We start from the raw sequence: 16,308 nt of genomic DNA on the forward strand, positions 1-16,308 counted from the left end.
AGATAACCTCAGATTTTAAATGTTGATCAGAAGAACACAATTTTACATTTTGTACAACCCCATTTCAAAATACAAAAATAATATTTTCTTCTTTTAGATTACATTTTGGTAACACTTCAGGAAAGGGTGAGTTCCACATTTCCTTTTCATGAATATCATTAAGCTGTGACATATGGTCAACATGTTAGTGTTGACTTGACAGCACTTCCTCCACTCCACTAATAATCAGCAAATATATTACTGTGAAAATGTGGGTTGTCTCATAAAAAAACTCATAAAAAAACAACAAATACTGAAAACCATTATGTTAAACTCTATATTCATATGCAATTTGTAACGGTTTTACTATTTGAACAACCATAAGCGTAAGCACAAACTGTTTTAGCTCCCCAATAGAAATGTCAATGTTTTGTTTTCGTCCTTCCACTTTCAGTAGTTTTAGGGTGAGTTTTCAATTCACTATGAAGCAGTCTGTCTCATACAGTGAGCTCTAAAAGTATTGAGACAGTGACATATGATGTGTTGTTTCGGCTCTGTACTCCAGCACTTTGGATCGGAAATTATACAATTAATATGCGGTTAAAGTGCAGACCGTCGGCTTTAATCTGAGGGTATTTTCATCATATAGGGTGAACCGTTTAGAAACTATAGCACTTTGTGTACATAGTCCACGTTTTTGGTGCACAGTCACACACACAGTAAAGTAATAATTCCAAAAGGCAATATGAGAACAGCCCCTATACATTTACATGGGTTCTCCATTACCATGAAATGACTTGGCATTTTGTTTGTTTTCTCATCATTGTTTTCCTTGGATGACACCTTCAATATGCAGGGCTGAGACTGGTAGAGGAAATAACACATTTATCTAAAACAAATGTTTTTATTTTAGCTCAAATAAAACATTGATTTATTCCTGATCAATAATTTACCTCAGAGTTTTCTGTTGTGCACTGCAGCAGACGTGATATATGTATATATATATATATATATATATATATATATATATATATATATATATATATAAAAGCACACATGTAAGTAGATTGCACTCAAGGCAAGTCAAGGTATGTTGTAGCCGTAAGATCATGCAGTTTTAGTCTCGATGAGTGTTTATTCAGTAAGATTTAAATGAAAGCCCACTGAACATATTCATCAATTAAATCAATTTTTCAGTGTATTAAGGAAATCAATTGATCAGAATTTAATCATGTTACTCATCAACGTGTTATTTTAAATCTTCTAACCTAGTTGTTACCACTACTTATCAATGTAAAATATAACAATACACAAAGTACATGCCTTGCCAGTGCACTACACCGTACAACAGTATGCTTAGTGACATTGTGGTAGTGATAATAGCCAGGTAGCACCATTATTACCATGCTCTGTGGTGTTACTGTAACATGCTGTTGTTGTAACTGCTTTACGTCTCATTGGTAGCCAGTTGAAACATTTGTGCTATGTTCATGTAAGATGTTGGCTCACTGTATTGGCTTGTAAATGTCTGGTTGATTGTTGTCAACGTGCTTCTACAAAATTATTTTGTTAAATGCCTTACAAACAATACAGGATGATAACATTTAGATGACAGTTAGTAATTGCACTTCTAAAATCCATAGTCCTTTTCAATATAAGTAAGCATTGACAAATAAAAAATACAATAATAATGTCATAATGTTTGTGTTCCTTCATGTCTCTGCTTGGGAGAAGAGTTCAGGGTCCAAATTAGTTGGATTTTAAAAAATAACATGACTGTTACTTGGTGTCAAAACACACAAGAGATATGTATTGAGAAAATCAATGGCAACACAAACACACACACACAAATACACACACAAACGTTACGCAAGTTTGTACATCTCAAACACAACAATAACCCCACCAGAGTTCCAAATTTCCCCTCTGTCTGTAAATACTCTACTCTACATACTCTACATAGACTCAACCATCTCTCTCATTCACTCCCCATCTCAACTTTACAAACCCACTGGCGTCCATTTTTTCATTCTCAGACATTTACCTCTCATAACATACACACTCTCCATCTTTTTTCTCCTTCCCTCGTTCCATCATAATCGACATCACTCTTCCCTTTTTTTATTTTCTTCATTTCCCTGCTGTCCCAGAGGAAGAGTTGAGGTTGGGGGCGTGGGGTGAAGTTTGGCACTGGATGGTTGAGCAGCAGCAGAGCAGCAGGACGAGGAGCAGAATGTCCCTCCGGGGACACTGGTGGCAGCAGCAGGTCCAGTGTCTATGGTTCCCACCACCGCGGTTGTGCTAGACCCAGGAATCAGACACCCAGGCTGCGCTAGGGCCAGCTCAGATGACGGGGCCATTTGGGGTATCTGGGAAGGCAACAGAGGTTGATTCTGATTCTGTGGTGAGGCTCCTACACCTACATTGGGCTGCTTGGGTATCTGTTGTTGCCCAGTCTGTGGCTGTACAGGAGCCAGGGACTGAGACAGTAGTGGAGTCTGGATTAGGGGCTGTTGTTCTAGGCATAGAGGTGATTGCTGAAAGGGCTGTATCTGTAATGGGTGAGGAGGCTGGGCTTGCTGGAGATGTAAACTTTGCTGCAGCTGTGGGACTTGAGGCATGTGCGTTTGTTGTTGTTGTTGCTGTGAACCAGGTGGTCCCCCCACCCCGCTCCACTGGCTCAGGCTCCCCCCAGCAGTGTACTGAGCTGGGGCTGGGGAGGCCTGGGGGTTCAGTGGTGCCACAGGGAACCAACCTGGAGGAGCCACCTGGAAAGATGACAGCCAAGACACACTAATGAGCACCAAGCATACCATTATAATGTATGTAATAACTAGGGCTTTTGCGGTGATCGTATTACCGCCACACAGGCACGAGTCATGACGGCAGTCAAATTGCCTATGACCGTTGGTCACTGTAATCCCAGTCCGAAACTGCAAATGAATGGTGCTGATGAGTAGCCTACCAAACTTGCTAATGGCCTGGTAATAAGCACTCTATTGTTCCTCTAATCAGTCTCTAAACACATCAGGATTGAATTTGAATAATCTGAATGATGAGGACAAATAGTGATGGGAGGTAGAGTTTCCGTTCCGAAATAGACATGGGAAAGCCCCGGACTCAATATGCATTTTTAAAACCTGTTCCAAAAGGATCTAAAGGACAACCGGTCCAATCCGAGTGAGGGAAGCAGCAGAAAAGACAATGGTTTGCTACTTTATTAAAAGGCTCGGAGCACCGCAGCACGGAGGGAGAGACCGTAACCACTGTTATCTCGCGCTAGACTGACTTATTGCTAGTAACTTATCGTCCCAATCCGATTACATATTACCTGTCTGACTGCATCAAACCGAGATATAATAAACTAATTGAGGCTAGCCATAATGTTACTGCGCTTCTCACTGTCCTACAGTTAGCCTAAACATAACAATAACTCCATTCAGATTATAGTGTAAATAGCATCCTAACTGTTGGCTTTTTGTCATTGTAGCCTTTCTTTCTCATTTCACTTTTAATTCCGTAATTTTAATTTAATCTAAAATTGATTTGATATCCCCCAACTTTCTTGCTACACAAGCAGAGCATCAATGCAATTGTCTCTCTCTCGCTGCTTGAAGTGCAAGGATCAGAGTGCATGCCTATTTTTGCAACTTTTTCCAAATCCTCAAAATAGAGTTGTATCATGTAGCTCTTATGATTTGATTTCTAAGACATTCCCAGGGTTATAGGCCTATCACAACTAAAGAAACAGTGGATTTTATTATGATGGCTATATTAAATGGATTTATTAGACTTAAAACATTTTTCTGACTCATGTAGTAGTAGTAGTAGTAACAGTAGTAGTAGTAGTAACAGTAGTAGTAGTAGTAACAGTAGTAGTAGTAGTAACAACAGTAGTAGTAGTAATAACAGTAGTAGTAGTAACAACAGTAGTAGTAGTAATAACAGTAGTAGTAGTAGTAACAGTAGTAGTAGTAACAGTAGTAGTAGTAGTAACAACAGTAGTAGTAGTAACAACAGTAGTAGTAGTAACAACAGTAGTAGTAGTAACAACAGTAGTAGTAGTAGTAACAGTAGTAGTAATAACAGTAGTAGTAGTAATAACAGTAGTAGTAGTAGTAACAACAGTAGTAGTAGTAGTAGTAGTAGTAGTAACAGTAGTAGTAGTAGTAACAGTAGTAGTAGTAGTAACAGTAGTAGTAGTAGTAACAACAGTAGTAGTAGTAATAACAGTAGTAGTAGTAACAACAGTAGTAGTAGTAGTAGTAACAGTAGTAGTAGTAGTAACAGTAGTAGTAGTAGTAACAGTAGTAGTAGTAGTAACAGTAGTAGTAGTAGTAACAGTAGTAGTAGTAGCAGTAGTAGTAGTAGTAACAGTAGTAGTAGTAGTAACAGTAGTAGTAGTAGTAACAGTAGTAGTAGTAGTAACAGTAGTAGTAGTAGCAGTAGTAGTAATAACAGTAGTAGTAGTAGTAACAGTAGTAGTAGTAGTAACAGTAGTAGTAGTAGCAGTAGTAGTAGTAGTAGCAGTAGTAGTAGTAGTAACAGTAGTAGTAGTAGTAACAGTAGTAGTAGTAGTAACAGTAGTAGTAGTAGTAACAGTAGTAGTAGTAGCAGTAGTAGTAATAACAGTAGTAGTAGTAGTAACAGTAGTAGTAGTAGTAACAGTAGTAGTAGTAGTAACAGTAGTAGTAGTAGTAACAGTAGTAGTAGTAGTAGTAACAACAGTAGTAGTAGTAACAGTAGTAGTAGTAGTAACAGTAGTAGTAGTAGTAACAGTAGTAGTAGTAGTAGTAACAGTAGTAGTAGTAGTAACAGTAGTAGTAGTAGTAACAGTAGTAGTAGTAGTAACAGTAGTAGTAGTAGTAGTAACAACAGTAGTAGTAGTAGTAGTAACAGTAGTAGTAGTAGTAACAGTAGTAGTAGTAGTAACAGTAGTAGTAGTAGTAACAACAGTAGTAGTAGTAATAACAGTAGTAGTAGTAACAACAGTAGTAGTAGTAGTAACAGTAGTAGTAATAACAGTAGTAGTAGTAGTAACAGTAGTAGTAGTAGTAACAGTAGTAGTAGTAGTAACAGTAGTAGTAGTAGTAACAGTAGTAGTAGTAGTAACAGTAGTAGTAGTAGTAGTAACAACAGTAGTAGTAGTAACAGTAGTAGTAGTAGTAACAGTAGTAGTAGTAGTAACAGTAGTAGTAGTAGTAGTAACAGTAGTAGTAGTAGTAACAGTAGTAGTAGTAGTAACAGTAGTAGTAGTAGTAACAGTAGTAGTAGTAGTAGTAACAACAGTAGTAGTAGTAGTAGTAACAGTAGTAGTAGTAGTAACAGTAGTAGTAACAGTAGTAGTAGTAGTAACAACAGTAGTAGTAGTAATAACAGTAGTAGTAGTAACAACAGTAGTAGTAGTAGTAACAGTAGTAGTAATAACAGTAGTAGTAGTAACAACAGTAGTAGTAGTAACAGTAGTAGTAGTAGTAACAGTAGTAGTAGTAGTAACAGTAGTAGTAGTAGTAACAGTAGTAGTGGTAGTAGTAACAACAGTAGTAGTAGTAGTAGTAACAGTAGTAGTAGTAGTAACAGTAGTAGTAGTAGTAACAGTAGTAGTAGTAGTAACAACAGTAGTAGTAGTAATAACAGTAGTAGTAGTAACAACAGTAGTAGTAGTAGTAACAGTAGTAGTAATAACAGTAGTAGTAGTAACAACAGTAGTAGTAGTAATAACAGTAGTAGTAGTAGTAACAACAGTAGTAGTAGTAGTAGTAGTAACAGTAGTAGTAGTAATAACAGTAGTAGTAGTAGTAACAGTAGTAGTAGTAGTAACAACAGTAGTAGTAGTAATAACAGTAGTAGTAGTAACAACAGTAGTAGTAGTAGTAACAACAGTAGTAGTAGTAATAACAGTAGTAGTAGTAACAACAGTAGTAGTAGTAGTAGTAGTAACAGTAGTAGTAGTAACAGTAGTAGTAGTAACAACAGTAGTAGTAGTAGTAACAGTAGTAGTAGTAGTAACAACAGTAGTAGTAGTAGTAACAGTAGTAGTAGTAACAACAGTAGTAGTAGTAATAACAGTAGTAGTAGTAGTTATTGGTAGCTTGCAGTCATAGACTGAATTGTACACCAACTGTACGTATAGGTCACAAGTGGGTGGACCTTGTACTTTACCTCTGTGGGCTGTGGCCAGCCTCTCAACTCCTGCACCTGCTGAATCTGCTTGATCTGATTGAGCGAGGGCTTGGGATGGGTGGGACCCACTGTCTCCTTCGTCCAATCATCAACCAGTCTGTGCAAGTCATCTGTGAACGTGCTCTTCCTGGCACCTTGGGAGGGAGGACTGTGGTCTGAGAAAAGAAAAAGGGAAGATATTCAATCAAACACTTTATTCAGAGGAAGAGGAATAGTCTTATGTTTTGGTGAAACCTTTACTTACCTCTTTTAGTAGTCAGTAGGTTGGTGTGTTCTGGGTTGCAGTACGGTGGTAGTCTGCTCTGTTCTCCGCCTGAAAAACTACTGGACTGCTGGATACCTTCAGGAGATACAACAGACAGTCAGATATCACAGTGCCTTTGGAATGTATTCAGACCCCTTGACGTTTTACACATTTTGCTTCGTTACAGCCTTATTCAAAAAGTTATTACATTGTTTTTTCCCCCTCATCAATCTACACACAATACCCCTTAATGACAAAAACAAGTTTGTAGAAATGTTTGCTAGTTTATTTTTTTTAAATATATGGAAATATCACATTTACATAAGTATTCAGACCCTTTACTCAGTAGTTTGTTGAAGCACCTTTGGCAGCGATTACAGCATTGAGTCTTCTTGGGTATGATGCTAAAATCTTGGCACACCTGGAGTTTCTCCTATTGTTCTCTGCAGATCTCTCAAGCTCTGTCAGGTTGGATGGGGAGCGTTGCTGCGCAGCTATTTTCAGGTCTCTTCAGAGATGTTCGATTGGGTTCGAAAGCTGATCAAACACTCATACGTTGTATTGGCTGTGTGCTTAGGGTCATTGTCTTGATGGAAGGTGAACCTTTGCCCCAGTCTGAGGTCCTGAGCGACCTGGAGCAGGCTTTCATCAAGGATCTCTCTGTACTTTGCTCCATTCATCTTTGTCTCGATCCTAGACTCCCAGTACCTGCCGCTGAAAAACATCCCCACTGCATAATGCTGCCACCACCATGCTTCACCGTAGGGATGGTGCCATGTTTCCTTCAGACATGACGCTTGGCATTCAGACCAAAGAGTGCAATCTTGGTTTCATCAGACCAGATAATCTTGTTTCTCATGGTCTGAGAGTCCTTTAGGTGCCTTTAGGCAAACTCCATTTTTTTATTTGTTTTTATTTTTACCTTTATTTAACTCGGCAAGTCAGTTAAGAACAAATTCAAATTTACAATGACGGCATACCAGGTAACAGTGGGTTAACTGCCTTTCCCAGATCTGTGCCTCGACACAATCCTGTCTCAGAGCTCTATGGACAATTCCTTCGACCTCATGGCTTGGCTTTTGCTTTGACATGCACTGTCAACTGTGGGATATTATATAGACAGGAGTGTGACTTTCCAGATCATATCATGTCCACAGATGGACTTGTAGAAACATCTCAAGGATGATCAATGGAAACAGGATGCACCTGAACTAAATTTCAAGTCTCATAGCAAAGGGTCTGAATATTTACGTAAATTAAGTATTTCTGTTTTACATTTCTTAATACATGAGAAAAAATATCTAAAAACCTGTTTTTGCGTTGTCATTATGGGGTGTTGTGTGTAGAGAATGGAGAGAGAGAAAAATACAAGGAGATCGAGATTGAAAGACCAAAAGTAGACCCAGGAAGAGTGATTGGTTACCAGGGTGACCAGTGACTCCATTGTTGTCTATGTGGGAGTGGGGTCTGGGCCGGAGCTTGGCTTTGGCCGTGCGGGGCCTGCGGGGGGAGAGGGCTGGCGCTCCCGAGGGGAGGGTTGGGGTGCAGGGCAGAGGCAGGGTCGGCCGGTGCTCTTGGAGGGAGCGGAGCTGTTTGTACAGCTCCTGGAGCTCTGTGTTCTGCTGAGCTTGCAGGGACACCACCTCCTTGATGTGTCTGGCAAGAGGTAGAACACAGGGAGAGGAAAGAGGAAGGGGAGAAAGGGAGGAGGGAGGAAGGGAAATTAACAGAATGGAGTTTGGGAGATCATTAATGAAAGAGAGACAGAATAGAGAGACAGAAATAATTGAGGAGGAAAAAGTGAGGACATTTGAGAATATAGGCAGGCAGGGATGAAGTGGAGTGGGAGGGAGGAAGAGAATACAAATTGGTTAGTCAAAATGGGAAAAAGGTGAATTCAGTAGATACTTCAGTTTCTTTCTTTCTTGATTGGGTTCATTATAATCTAATCTTTCCTTGTCCCCTCCATGTCTCACTTCTCTCTCATCTTGTGCAGCTCCTTCCTCAGGTCTTCATCCCCCATTTCACTCTCCTCATCATCACTACTGCCTAGGGGTGAGTGACCATGCCCATGTCCTCGGGGTGGGTGGCTCAGTGCTGCATTCTTCTTCCCTTCCTCTCCCTCTTTCCCTCGGGCCCTCCTCCTTTCTCTCTCCAGGTCAGGAGACACAGGGGAGCTGTCTGTTAGCTCTTTCTCCTCTCTTTGGGCCTTCGTTTGGGTGACAGAGAAGCGCCCCACTTTCCTGTGACTGCTGCCTATACCGGAGGCTGCCTCTTTGGGGGGAGAGGCCTCGGGGAGCTGGGGCACTGCGGTGACCTGGAGAAATGTGAGTCATTAACTTTGATTGTGTTCCTCCCTCACCAGTGTATTCTGATATTTAAACAGGAAGGGATTTTCAGGATTATCAGAAAGTTCTAGGCAACTCATAGATCTGAAATAACTGGTTAGACGTGGTAGTAGGTATCTTGTCCCCTCGTACACTGGGTGGATATTTTACCATAATTCTTATACCTATCTAATCCTTTCAGATCTATTTTCTAGGGGGCTAGTTTTTTTTTCTGGATGGGCCGTACCCGAAATCGTCCCTTGAGTGAGTGGGTAGGGTTGGAGGAAGCTCCCTCTCTGACTGCCTGGCTGCCTTTAGAGTGACCATCTATTAAAAAGAGGGTGAATGAAAAACAAGGGGAAGAGAAAGAGAATACACAGAGAGACAAGAACACAGAGAGACAAGAACACAGAGAGACAAGAACACAGAGAGACAAGGACACAGAGAGACAAGAACACAGAGAGACAAGAACACAGAGAGACAAGAACACAGAGAGACAAGAACACAGAGACAGGCATAGAGACAGACATTCACATGAGTGAGGACAAGGTAGAGCCACAGAGACAAACACACACAAAGAGGGACACACCGACCAGCACAGAGATAAGACATGGACACACAGACACCACAAACACAGAAGAACAGAGTTAAAAATCATTGAATCACACGACATCCCATCAGCATCAGCACACCACCCTGTGACTGCATGCATTGTATACAAGCTAACAGTACATACATGACTATGGGAAAGTGTGCGTACATTACGTTGATTTAGAAAACTATAGTATTTTTACAATGCTTTTCTGTCCTTTTATTACAGCGACAGGAATAAACAAAAAGTTCAACTAAAGATACAGTACATCTACAACAAAATCATGCTTAAATAAGCATGACATGTTATGGGATGTGGGGAAGTGTGGTAGATTATTGATTAATCATAACAGAAAATATGAATCTATTTTAGGGGAGGGGTCAGTTAGTTCAACATATGCATCAGTTTATCCCCACCCACCCACACACATCCATTCTCTCACCCACCCACACACATCCATTCTCTCTCCCACCCACACACATCCATTCTCTCTCACCCACCCACACACATCCATTCTCTCTCCCACCCACACACATCCATTCTCTCTCTCCCACCCACACACATCCATTCTCTCTCCCACCCACACACATCCATTCTCTCTCCCACCCACACACATCCATTCTCTCTCTCCCACCCACACACATCCATTCTCTCTCTCCCACCCACACACATCCATTCTCTCTCACCCACCCACACACATCCATTCTCTCTCTCCCACCCACACACATCCATTCTCTCACCCACCCACACACATCCATTCTCTCTCACCCACCCACACACATCCATTCTCTCTCCCAACCACACACATCCATTCTCTCTCACCCACCCACACACAGCCATTCTCTCTCACCCACCCACCCACACACATCCATTCTCTCTCCCACCCACACACATCCATTCTCTCTCTCCCACCCACACACATCCATTCTCTCTCTCCCACCCACACACATCCATTCTCTCTCACCCACCCACACACATCCATTCTCTCTCTCCCACCCACACACATCCATTCTCTCACCCACCCACACACATCCATTCTCTCTCACCCACCCACACACATCCATTCTCTCTCCCAACCACACACATCCATTCTCTCTCACCCACCCACACACAGCCATTCTCTCTCACCCACCCACACACATCCATTCTCTCTCCCACCCACACACATCCATTCTCTCTCTCCCACCCACACACATCCATTCTCTCTCCCACCCACACACATCCATTCTCTCTCCCACCCACACACATCCATTCTCTCTCTCCCACCCACACACATCCATTCTCTCTCCCACCCACACACATCCATTCTCTCTCCCACCCACACACATCCATTCTCTCTCTCCCACCCACACACATCCATTCTCTCTCACCCACCCACCCACATCCATTCTCTCTCTCCCACCCACCCACACACATCCATTCTCTCTCTCCCACACACATCCATTCTCTCTCCCACCCACACACATCCATTCTCTCTCACCCACACACATCCATTCTCTCACCCACCCACACACATCCATTCTCTCTCCCACCCACACACATCCATTCTCTCTCACCCACCCACACACATCCATTCTCTCTCCCACCCACACACATCCATTCTCTCTCTCCCACCCACACACATCCATTCTCTCTCCCACCCACACACATCCATTCTCTCTCCCACCCACCCACACACATCCATTCTCTCTCTCCCACCCACACACATCCATTCTCTCTCTCCCATCCACACACATCCATTCTCTCTCCCACCCACGCACATCCATTCTCTCTCCCACCCACACACATCCATTCTCTCTCTCCCACCCACACACATCCATTCTCTCTCACCCACCCACCCACACCCATTCTCTCTCTCCCACCCACCCACACACATCCATTCTCTCTCTCCCACACACATCCATTCTCTCTCCCACCCACACACATCCATTCTCTCTCACCCACACACATCCATTCTCTCTCACCCACCCACACACATCCATTCTCTCACCCACCCACACACATCCATTCTCTCTCCCACCCACACACATCCATTATCTCTCACCCACCCACACACATCCATTATCTCTCTCCCACCCACACACATCCATTCTCTCTCCCACCCACACACATCCATTCTCTCTCACCCACCCTCACACATCCATTCTCTCTCTCCCACCCACACACATCCATTCTCTCTCTCCCACCCACACACATCCATTCTCTCTCCCACCCACACACATCCATTCTCTCTCCCACCCACACACATCCATTCTCTCTCCCACACACACACATCCATTCTCTCTCTCCCACACACATCCATTCTCTCTCCCACCCACACAAATCCATTCTCTCTCACCCACCCACACACATCCATTCTCTCTCTCCCACCCACACACATCCATTCTCTCTCTCCCACCCACACACATCCATTCTCTATCCCACACACACACATCCATTCTCTCTCTCTCTCTCTCTCACCCACCCACACACATCCATTCTCTCTCACCCACCCACACACATCCATTCTCTCTCACCCACCCACACACATCCATTCTCTCTCTCCCACACACATCCATTCTCTCTCACCCACCCACACGCATCCATTCTCTCACCCACCCACACACATCCATTCTCTCTCACCCACCCACACACATCCATTCTCTCTCTCCCACCCACCCACACACATCCATTCTCTCTCTCTCACCCACCCACACACATCCATTCTCTCTCTCTCACCCACCCACACACATCTATTCTCTCTCTCTCACCCACCCACACATATCCATTCTCTCTCTCTCACCCACCCACACACATCCATTCTCTCTCACACACTCATAGACAGTGTCCCAATAACATACTACACCCCACACTAACATCACACGTCAATCAACCAATCAACATCAATCAATCAACCAATCAATTAATTGATTGACATTATGAATTCACTTGGATAAACAGTGATGTTGTCCGTGTTGTATAATATTTGGCAGCTTTTAATCAGAAAGTGTGTATATCACAGGAGGTTGGTGGCACCTTCATTTGGGAGACCGGGCTTGAGGTAATGACTGGAATTGGTGGAATGGTATCAAACACATGGTTTCCATGGTTTCCAGGTCTTTGATTCCATTCCATTTGCTCCGGTCCAGCCATTATTATGAGCCGTCCTCCCCTCAGCAGCCTCCTGTGATACACACAGATGTTGAACATAAGGTATGTAACGTGCTGTATGTTCATGCTATATCTACAATAAACATTCACATATAACTAAACTACAGTGGAACACACTAATACATGCAAGCATAGCAGTCTTCTAAAACAATGTGGCTTATTGGCTCAGCCTTATATTTTATTATTTATTTTCTTTTTAATTAACCTTTATTTAACGAGGCAAGCCAGTTAAGAACAAATTCTTATTTACAATGACTGCCTTATAAAAGCCTATGCAGGTAAGAAAGAACCCGAATAGGTAGTTGCTTCTAAACCCTGCACTGAACAATGTGCACAATGTATAGTGAATTATCTAGGATATTACATACAGAACATACTGGCAGACAATTGACTCATTTCTAAAGCATTGCATAATGCATTGCATTTCTAATGGGGTGATTGTCATGACATTTGCCAAGTGTGAGTGAGCACTCAAAGTGTGAGGTGCCTTTACCCTCTGAGAGCAGAGTGGGGGTGTGGTGGGGCTGGTGGGGGTCATAAAGGGGTCTAATGCTCTCATATCCTGGGTGCAACAAGTAGCCAGGTGCAATTCCAATCTCCAGGGTTACAGATGTAAACTCATCATCAGCCTCCTTATATTGTCCATCTCTTTCTTCCCTCACTCTCCTCTTCTCTCCTCCTCCTCATCCCCCATCTCTCTCTTTCTTCCTACACTCTCCCTTTCTCTCCTCCTCCTCATCCCCCCCTTTCTCTTTCTTCCTACACTCTCCCTTTCTCTCCTCCTCCTCATCCCCCCCATCTCTCTCTTTCTTCCTACACTCTCCTCTTATCGCCTCCTCCTCCTCCTCCCAGTACATCACTGGGGCCAAGTGTCCTGCCATCCAGGACCTATATACTAGGCAGTGTCAAAGGAAAGCCCAAAAAAGTGTCAAAGACTCCAGTCACCCAAGTCATAGACTGTTTTCTCTGCTAATGCACGGCAAGCGGTACCGGCCGGAGCGCCAAGTCTAGGACCAAAAGACTCCTTAACAGCTTCTACCCCCAAGCCATAAGACTGCTGAACAATTAATAAAATGGCCACCGGATTATTTACATTGACACCCCGCCTCTCCATTTATTTTGTACACTGCTGCTACTCGCTGTTTATTATCTATGCATAGTCACTTCACCCCTACCTACATGTAGAAATTACCTCAACTAACCTGTACCCCCACACATTGACTCAGTACCGGTGCCCCCTGTATATAGCCTGGTTATTGTTACTTTTTATTATTACTTTTTATTTTAGTCTACTTGGTAAATATTTTCTTAACTCTTTCTTGAACTGCACTGTTGGTTAAGGGCTTGTAAGTCAGCATTTCATGGTAAGGTCTACACTACACTTGTTGCATTCGGTGCATGTGACAAATAAAGTTTGATTTGATCCCCCCATCTCTCTCTTTCTTCTCTCTTATTTTCTACATTATTCTGGCCTAATGCAGGCTGAGGCAGGGTGAGTAACCCCCCTCAGGCAGGGTGAGTAACCCCCCTCATGCAGGCCCAGGCAGGGTGAGTAACCCCCCTCATGCAGGCCCAGGCAGGGTGAGTAACCCCCCTCAGGCAGGGTGAGTAACCCCCCTCATGCAGGCCCAGGCAGGGTGAGTAACCCCCCTCATGCAGGCCCAGGCAGGGTGAGTAACCCCCCTCAGGCAGGGTGAGTAACCCCCCTCATGCAAGCCCAGGCAGGGTGAGTAACCCCCCTCAGGCAGGGTGAGTAACCCCCCCCCATGCAAACCATAAAGGTTATGTTACACTAAACAGAATTACACTAAAGGTAACTAAACAAGATTTGTATTTTAGATAAACACCCCCACCAACAAACACCCCATTCAACCTCTCTCTCTCTCTCTCTCTCTCTCTCTCTCTCTCTCTCTATAAACACGCTACCTTGCTTGACTCTGGGCTTCTTGAACAAGCTGGCGGAGTGGCGCAGTTTGCACGCCCAGCTTTTGAATTTGCGAGTCCAGGATTTCTTGCTAACGGGATTTCTGATACTAGGACATGTCAGGTTTAGGCCAAAATATCCACCTCCTGCATTATGCTGTGGCAGTCCATGGCCCAGGGGGACGGGGTGCAGATTGGGGGGCCACGTAGTGACTTCTCCTGGGGTACTGGGGTCAGAGTGAGAGGGGGCAGCCTGGAGGGGATAGGTAACAGCAATAAGGTAAGAGTGGCTGCAGCCATGGGGGTAATGGTAGAGACACTCAGAGAGAAAAGGAGAGATACTGAAATATCATAAGTGCATTACAAGAACCATAGCATCGAAAAATACATGTATCTATCAATTTATAACAACAAGGCAATCAAAGCAGTGATCTTTACTAAATGTTTCAGGAAGAAGTCAATCAAACACTATTCAGATATGTGCACCTCACTTACAAGAAAGGTGGGTTCTCCAGGGATAGGCGGTGGCCCGGCAGAGTCTCCATGAGGCGGGGCCAGGGGAGAGGAAGGGGGGGAGGCGGAGGAGAGAGACGGGGCGGGCTGCTGCTCCACCGGGCCTGTTGGAGGAGCCTCCTCCCCCACTCCTCTCCCCCTCTCCAGGTCAGGAGAGGTAGAGGAGGAGCGGGAGGTGGTGGAGGAGGTGGTGGAGGAGGAGGAATGAGGAGAGGTGTCTGAGGAGGAGGAGGCAGGAGTAGGGAAGGAGGAGAGATGGAGCGATTGCGGCTCCGAGGATTTGACCCCTCCTGCCGATGTGGAGGCTGCTGACACTGCGGTGGGACCTGAGGTAGAAACCACAGCAGCTCCCCCCGTCACAGCTGCCCCACTACTATACTCCTGATACAACAAGTTCCTCAGCTTTTCATCCAGAGTCTTAATGCGGTTGTCTACAAACTCGATTTTGGGAGGGCCCTCGCTGTCCGACTCAGCCACAGAGGATGGTTGGACCGGGGAGGGTGTCAGGGTGAGGGAGAGGGGGTGTAGGGGGGCATCGGAGGTTGTGTTAATGTTGAGGGGCAGAGTGGAGTCTGAGGAGTGGTGTAGAGGTACAGAGTGACTGACTTTATCCTCGGTCACAATGGCCTCCCATGTAGACAGCTCCCACTCTGACTGTTGGAACGACGACTGCTCCTGCTGGGGCACCTGATGCTTCTGCTGAGGGTTAACCTCTTGTTGTTGTTGTTGTTGTTGATGAGCTTGCTGTTGTTGCACCAGTGCCATGTTTAGTAGCTGTACTGGTTGTTGTTGGACATATTGTTGGTTCACTGACTGGGCTAGCAGCGCAGGTTGCTGCTGTAACACATCTCCCTGTATGGCAGTTCCAGCCATAAAATACTGTTGTTGTTGTTGTTGGAACATTTCCTGTTGCTGCTGAATATCTAGTGCCTGTTCCAGACCTAACTGTTGCTGATGCGGTTGCTGCAGGTCAATCGCTGCCTGTTGCTGTTGTTGTTGTTGTGGTACCTGGTGTAGCTGTGGCTGTTGTTGCTGTGGTGGTGGTAACTGGTGTAGCTGTGGCTGTTGTTGTTGTGGTAACTGGTGTAGCTGTGGCTGTTGTTGTGGTAACTGGTGTAGCTGTGGCTGTGGCTGTTGTTGTGGTAACTGGTGTAGCTGTGGCTGTTGTTGTGGTAACTGGTGTAGCTGTGGCTGTTGTTGTTGTGGTGGTAACTGGTGTATCTGTGCCTGTTGTTGTTGTGGTAACTGGTGTAGCTGTGGCTGTTGTTGTTGTGGTAACTGGTGTAGCTGTGGCTGTTGTTGTAACTGGGGTAGCTGTGGCTGTTGTTGTGGTGGTAACTGGTGTAGCTGTGGCTGTTGTTGTTGTGGTGGTAACTGGTGTATCTGTGGCTGTTGTT

General features: G+C 44.2%; 1 protein-coding gene across 1 annotated transcript in view; it reads right to left on the reverse strand.

Annotated features, from left to right (window-relative positions):
• Positions 1 to 1,036: 1,036 nt before the first annotated feature.
• The window catches only part of LOC139416850 (serine/threonine-protein kinase WNK3-like), a 97,010-nt gene continuing 81,738 nt past the window's right edge, over positions 1,037 to 16,308 (reverse strand). The window contains exons 17-22 of the mRNA XM_071165986.1: positions 8,981 to 9,060; positions 8,383 to 8,723; positions 7,830 to 8,062; positions 6,407 to 6,502; positions 6,142 to 6,317; positions 1,037 to 2,747 (exon numbers count right to left, since the gene is read on the reverse strand). Of these exons, the coding sequence (XP_071022087.1) occupies positions 2,085 to 2,747; positions 6,142 to 6,317; positions 6,407 to 6,502; positions 7,830 to 8,062; positions 8,383 to 8,723; positions 8,981 to 9,060 (1,589 nt within the window). The 3' untranslated portion in view covers positions 1,037 to 2,084. The remainder of the gene's footprint in view (positions 2,748 to 6,141; positions 6,318 to 6,406; positions 6,503 to 7,829; positions 8,063 to 8,382; positions 8,724 to 8,980; positions 9,061 to 16,308) is intronic.

Source organism: Oncorhynchus clarkii, chromosome 9 (assembly GCF_045791955.1).
Source record: "Oncorhynchus clarkii lewisi isolate Uvic-CL-2024 chromosome 9, UVic_Ocla_1.0, whole genome shotgun sequence".
Lineage (NCBI taxonomy): Eukaryota > Metazoa > Chordata > Actinopteri > Salmoniformes > Salmonidae > Oncorhynchus > Oncorhynchus clarkii.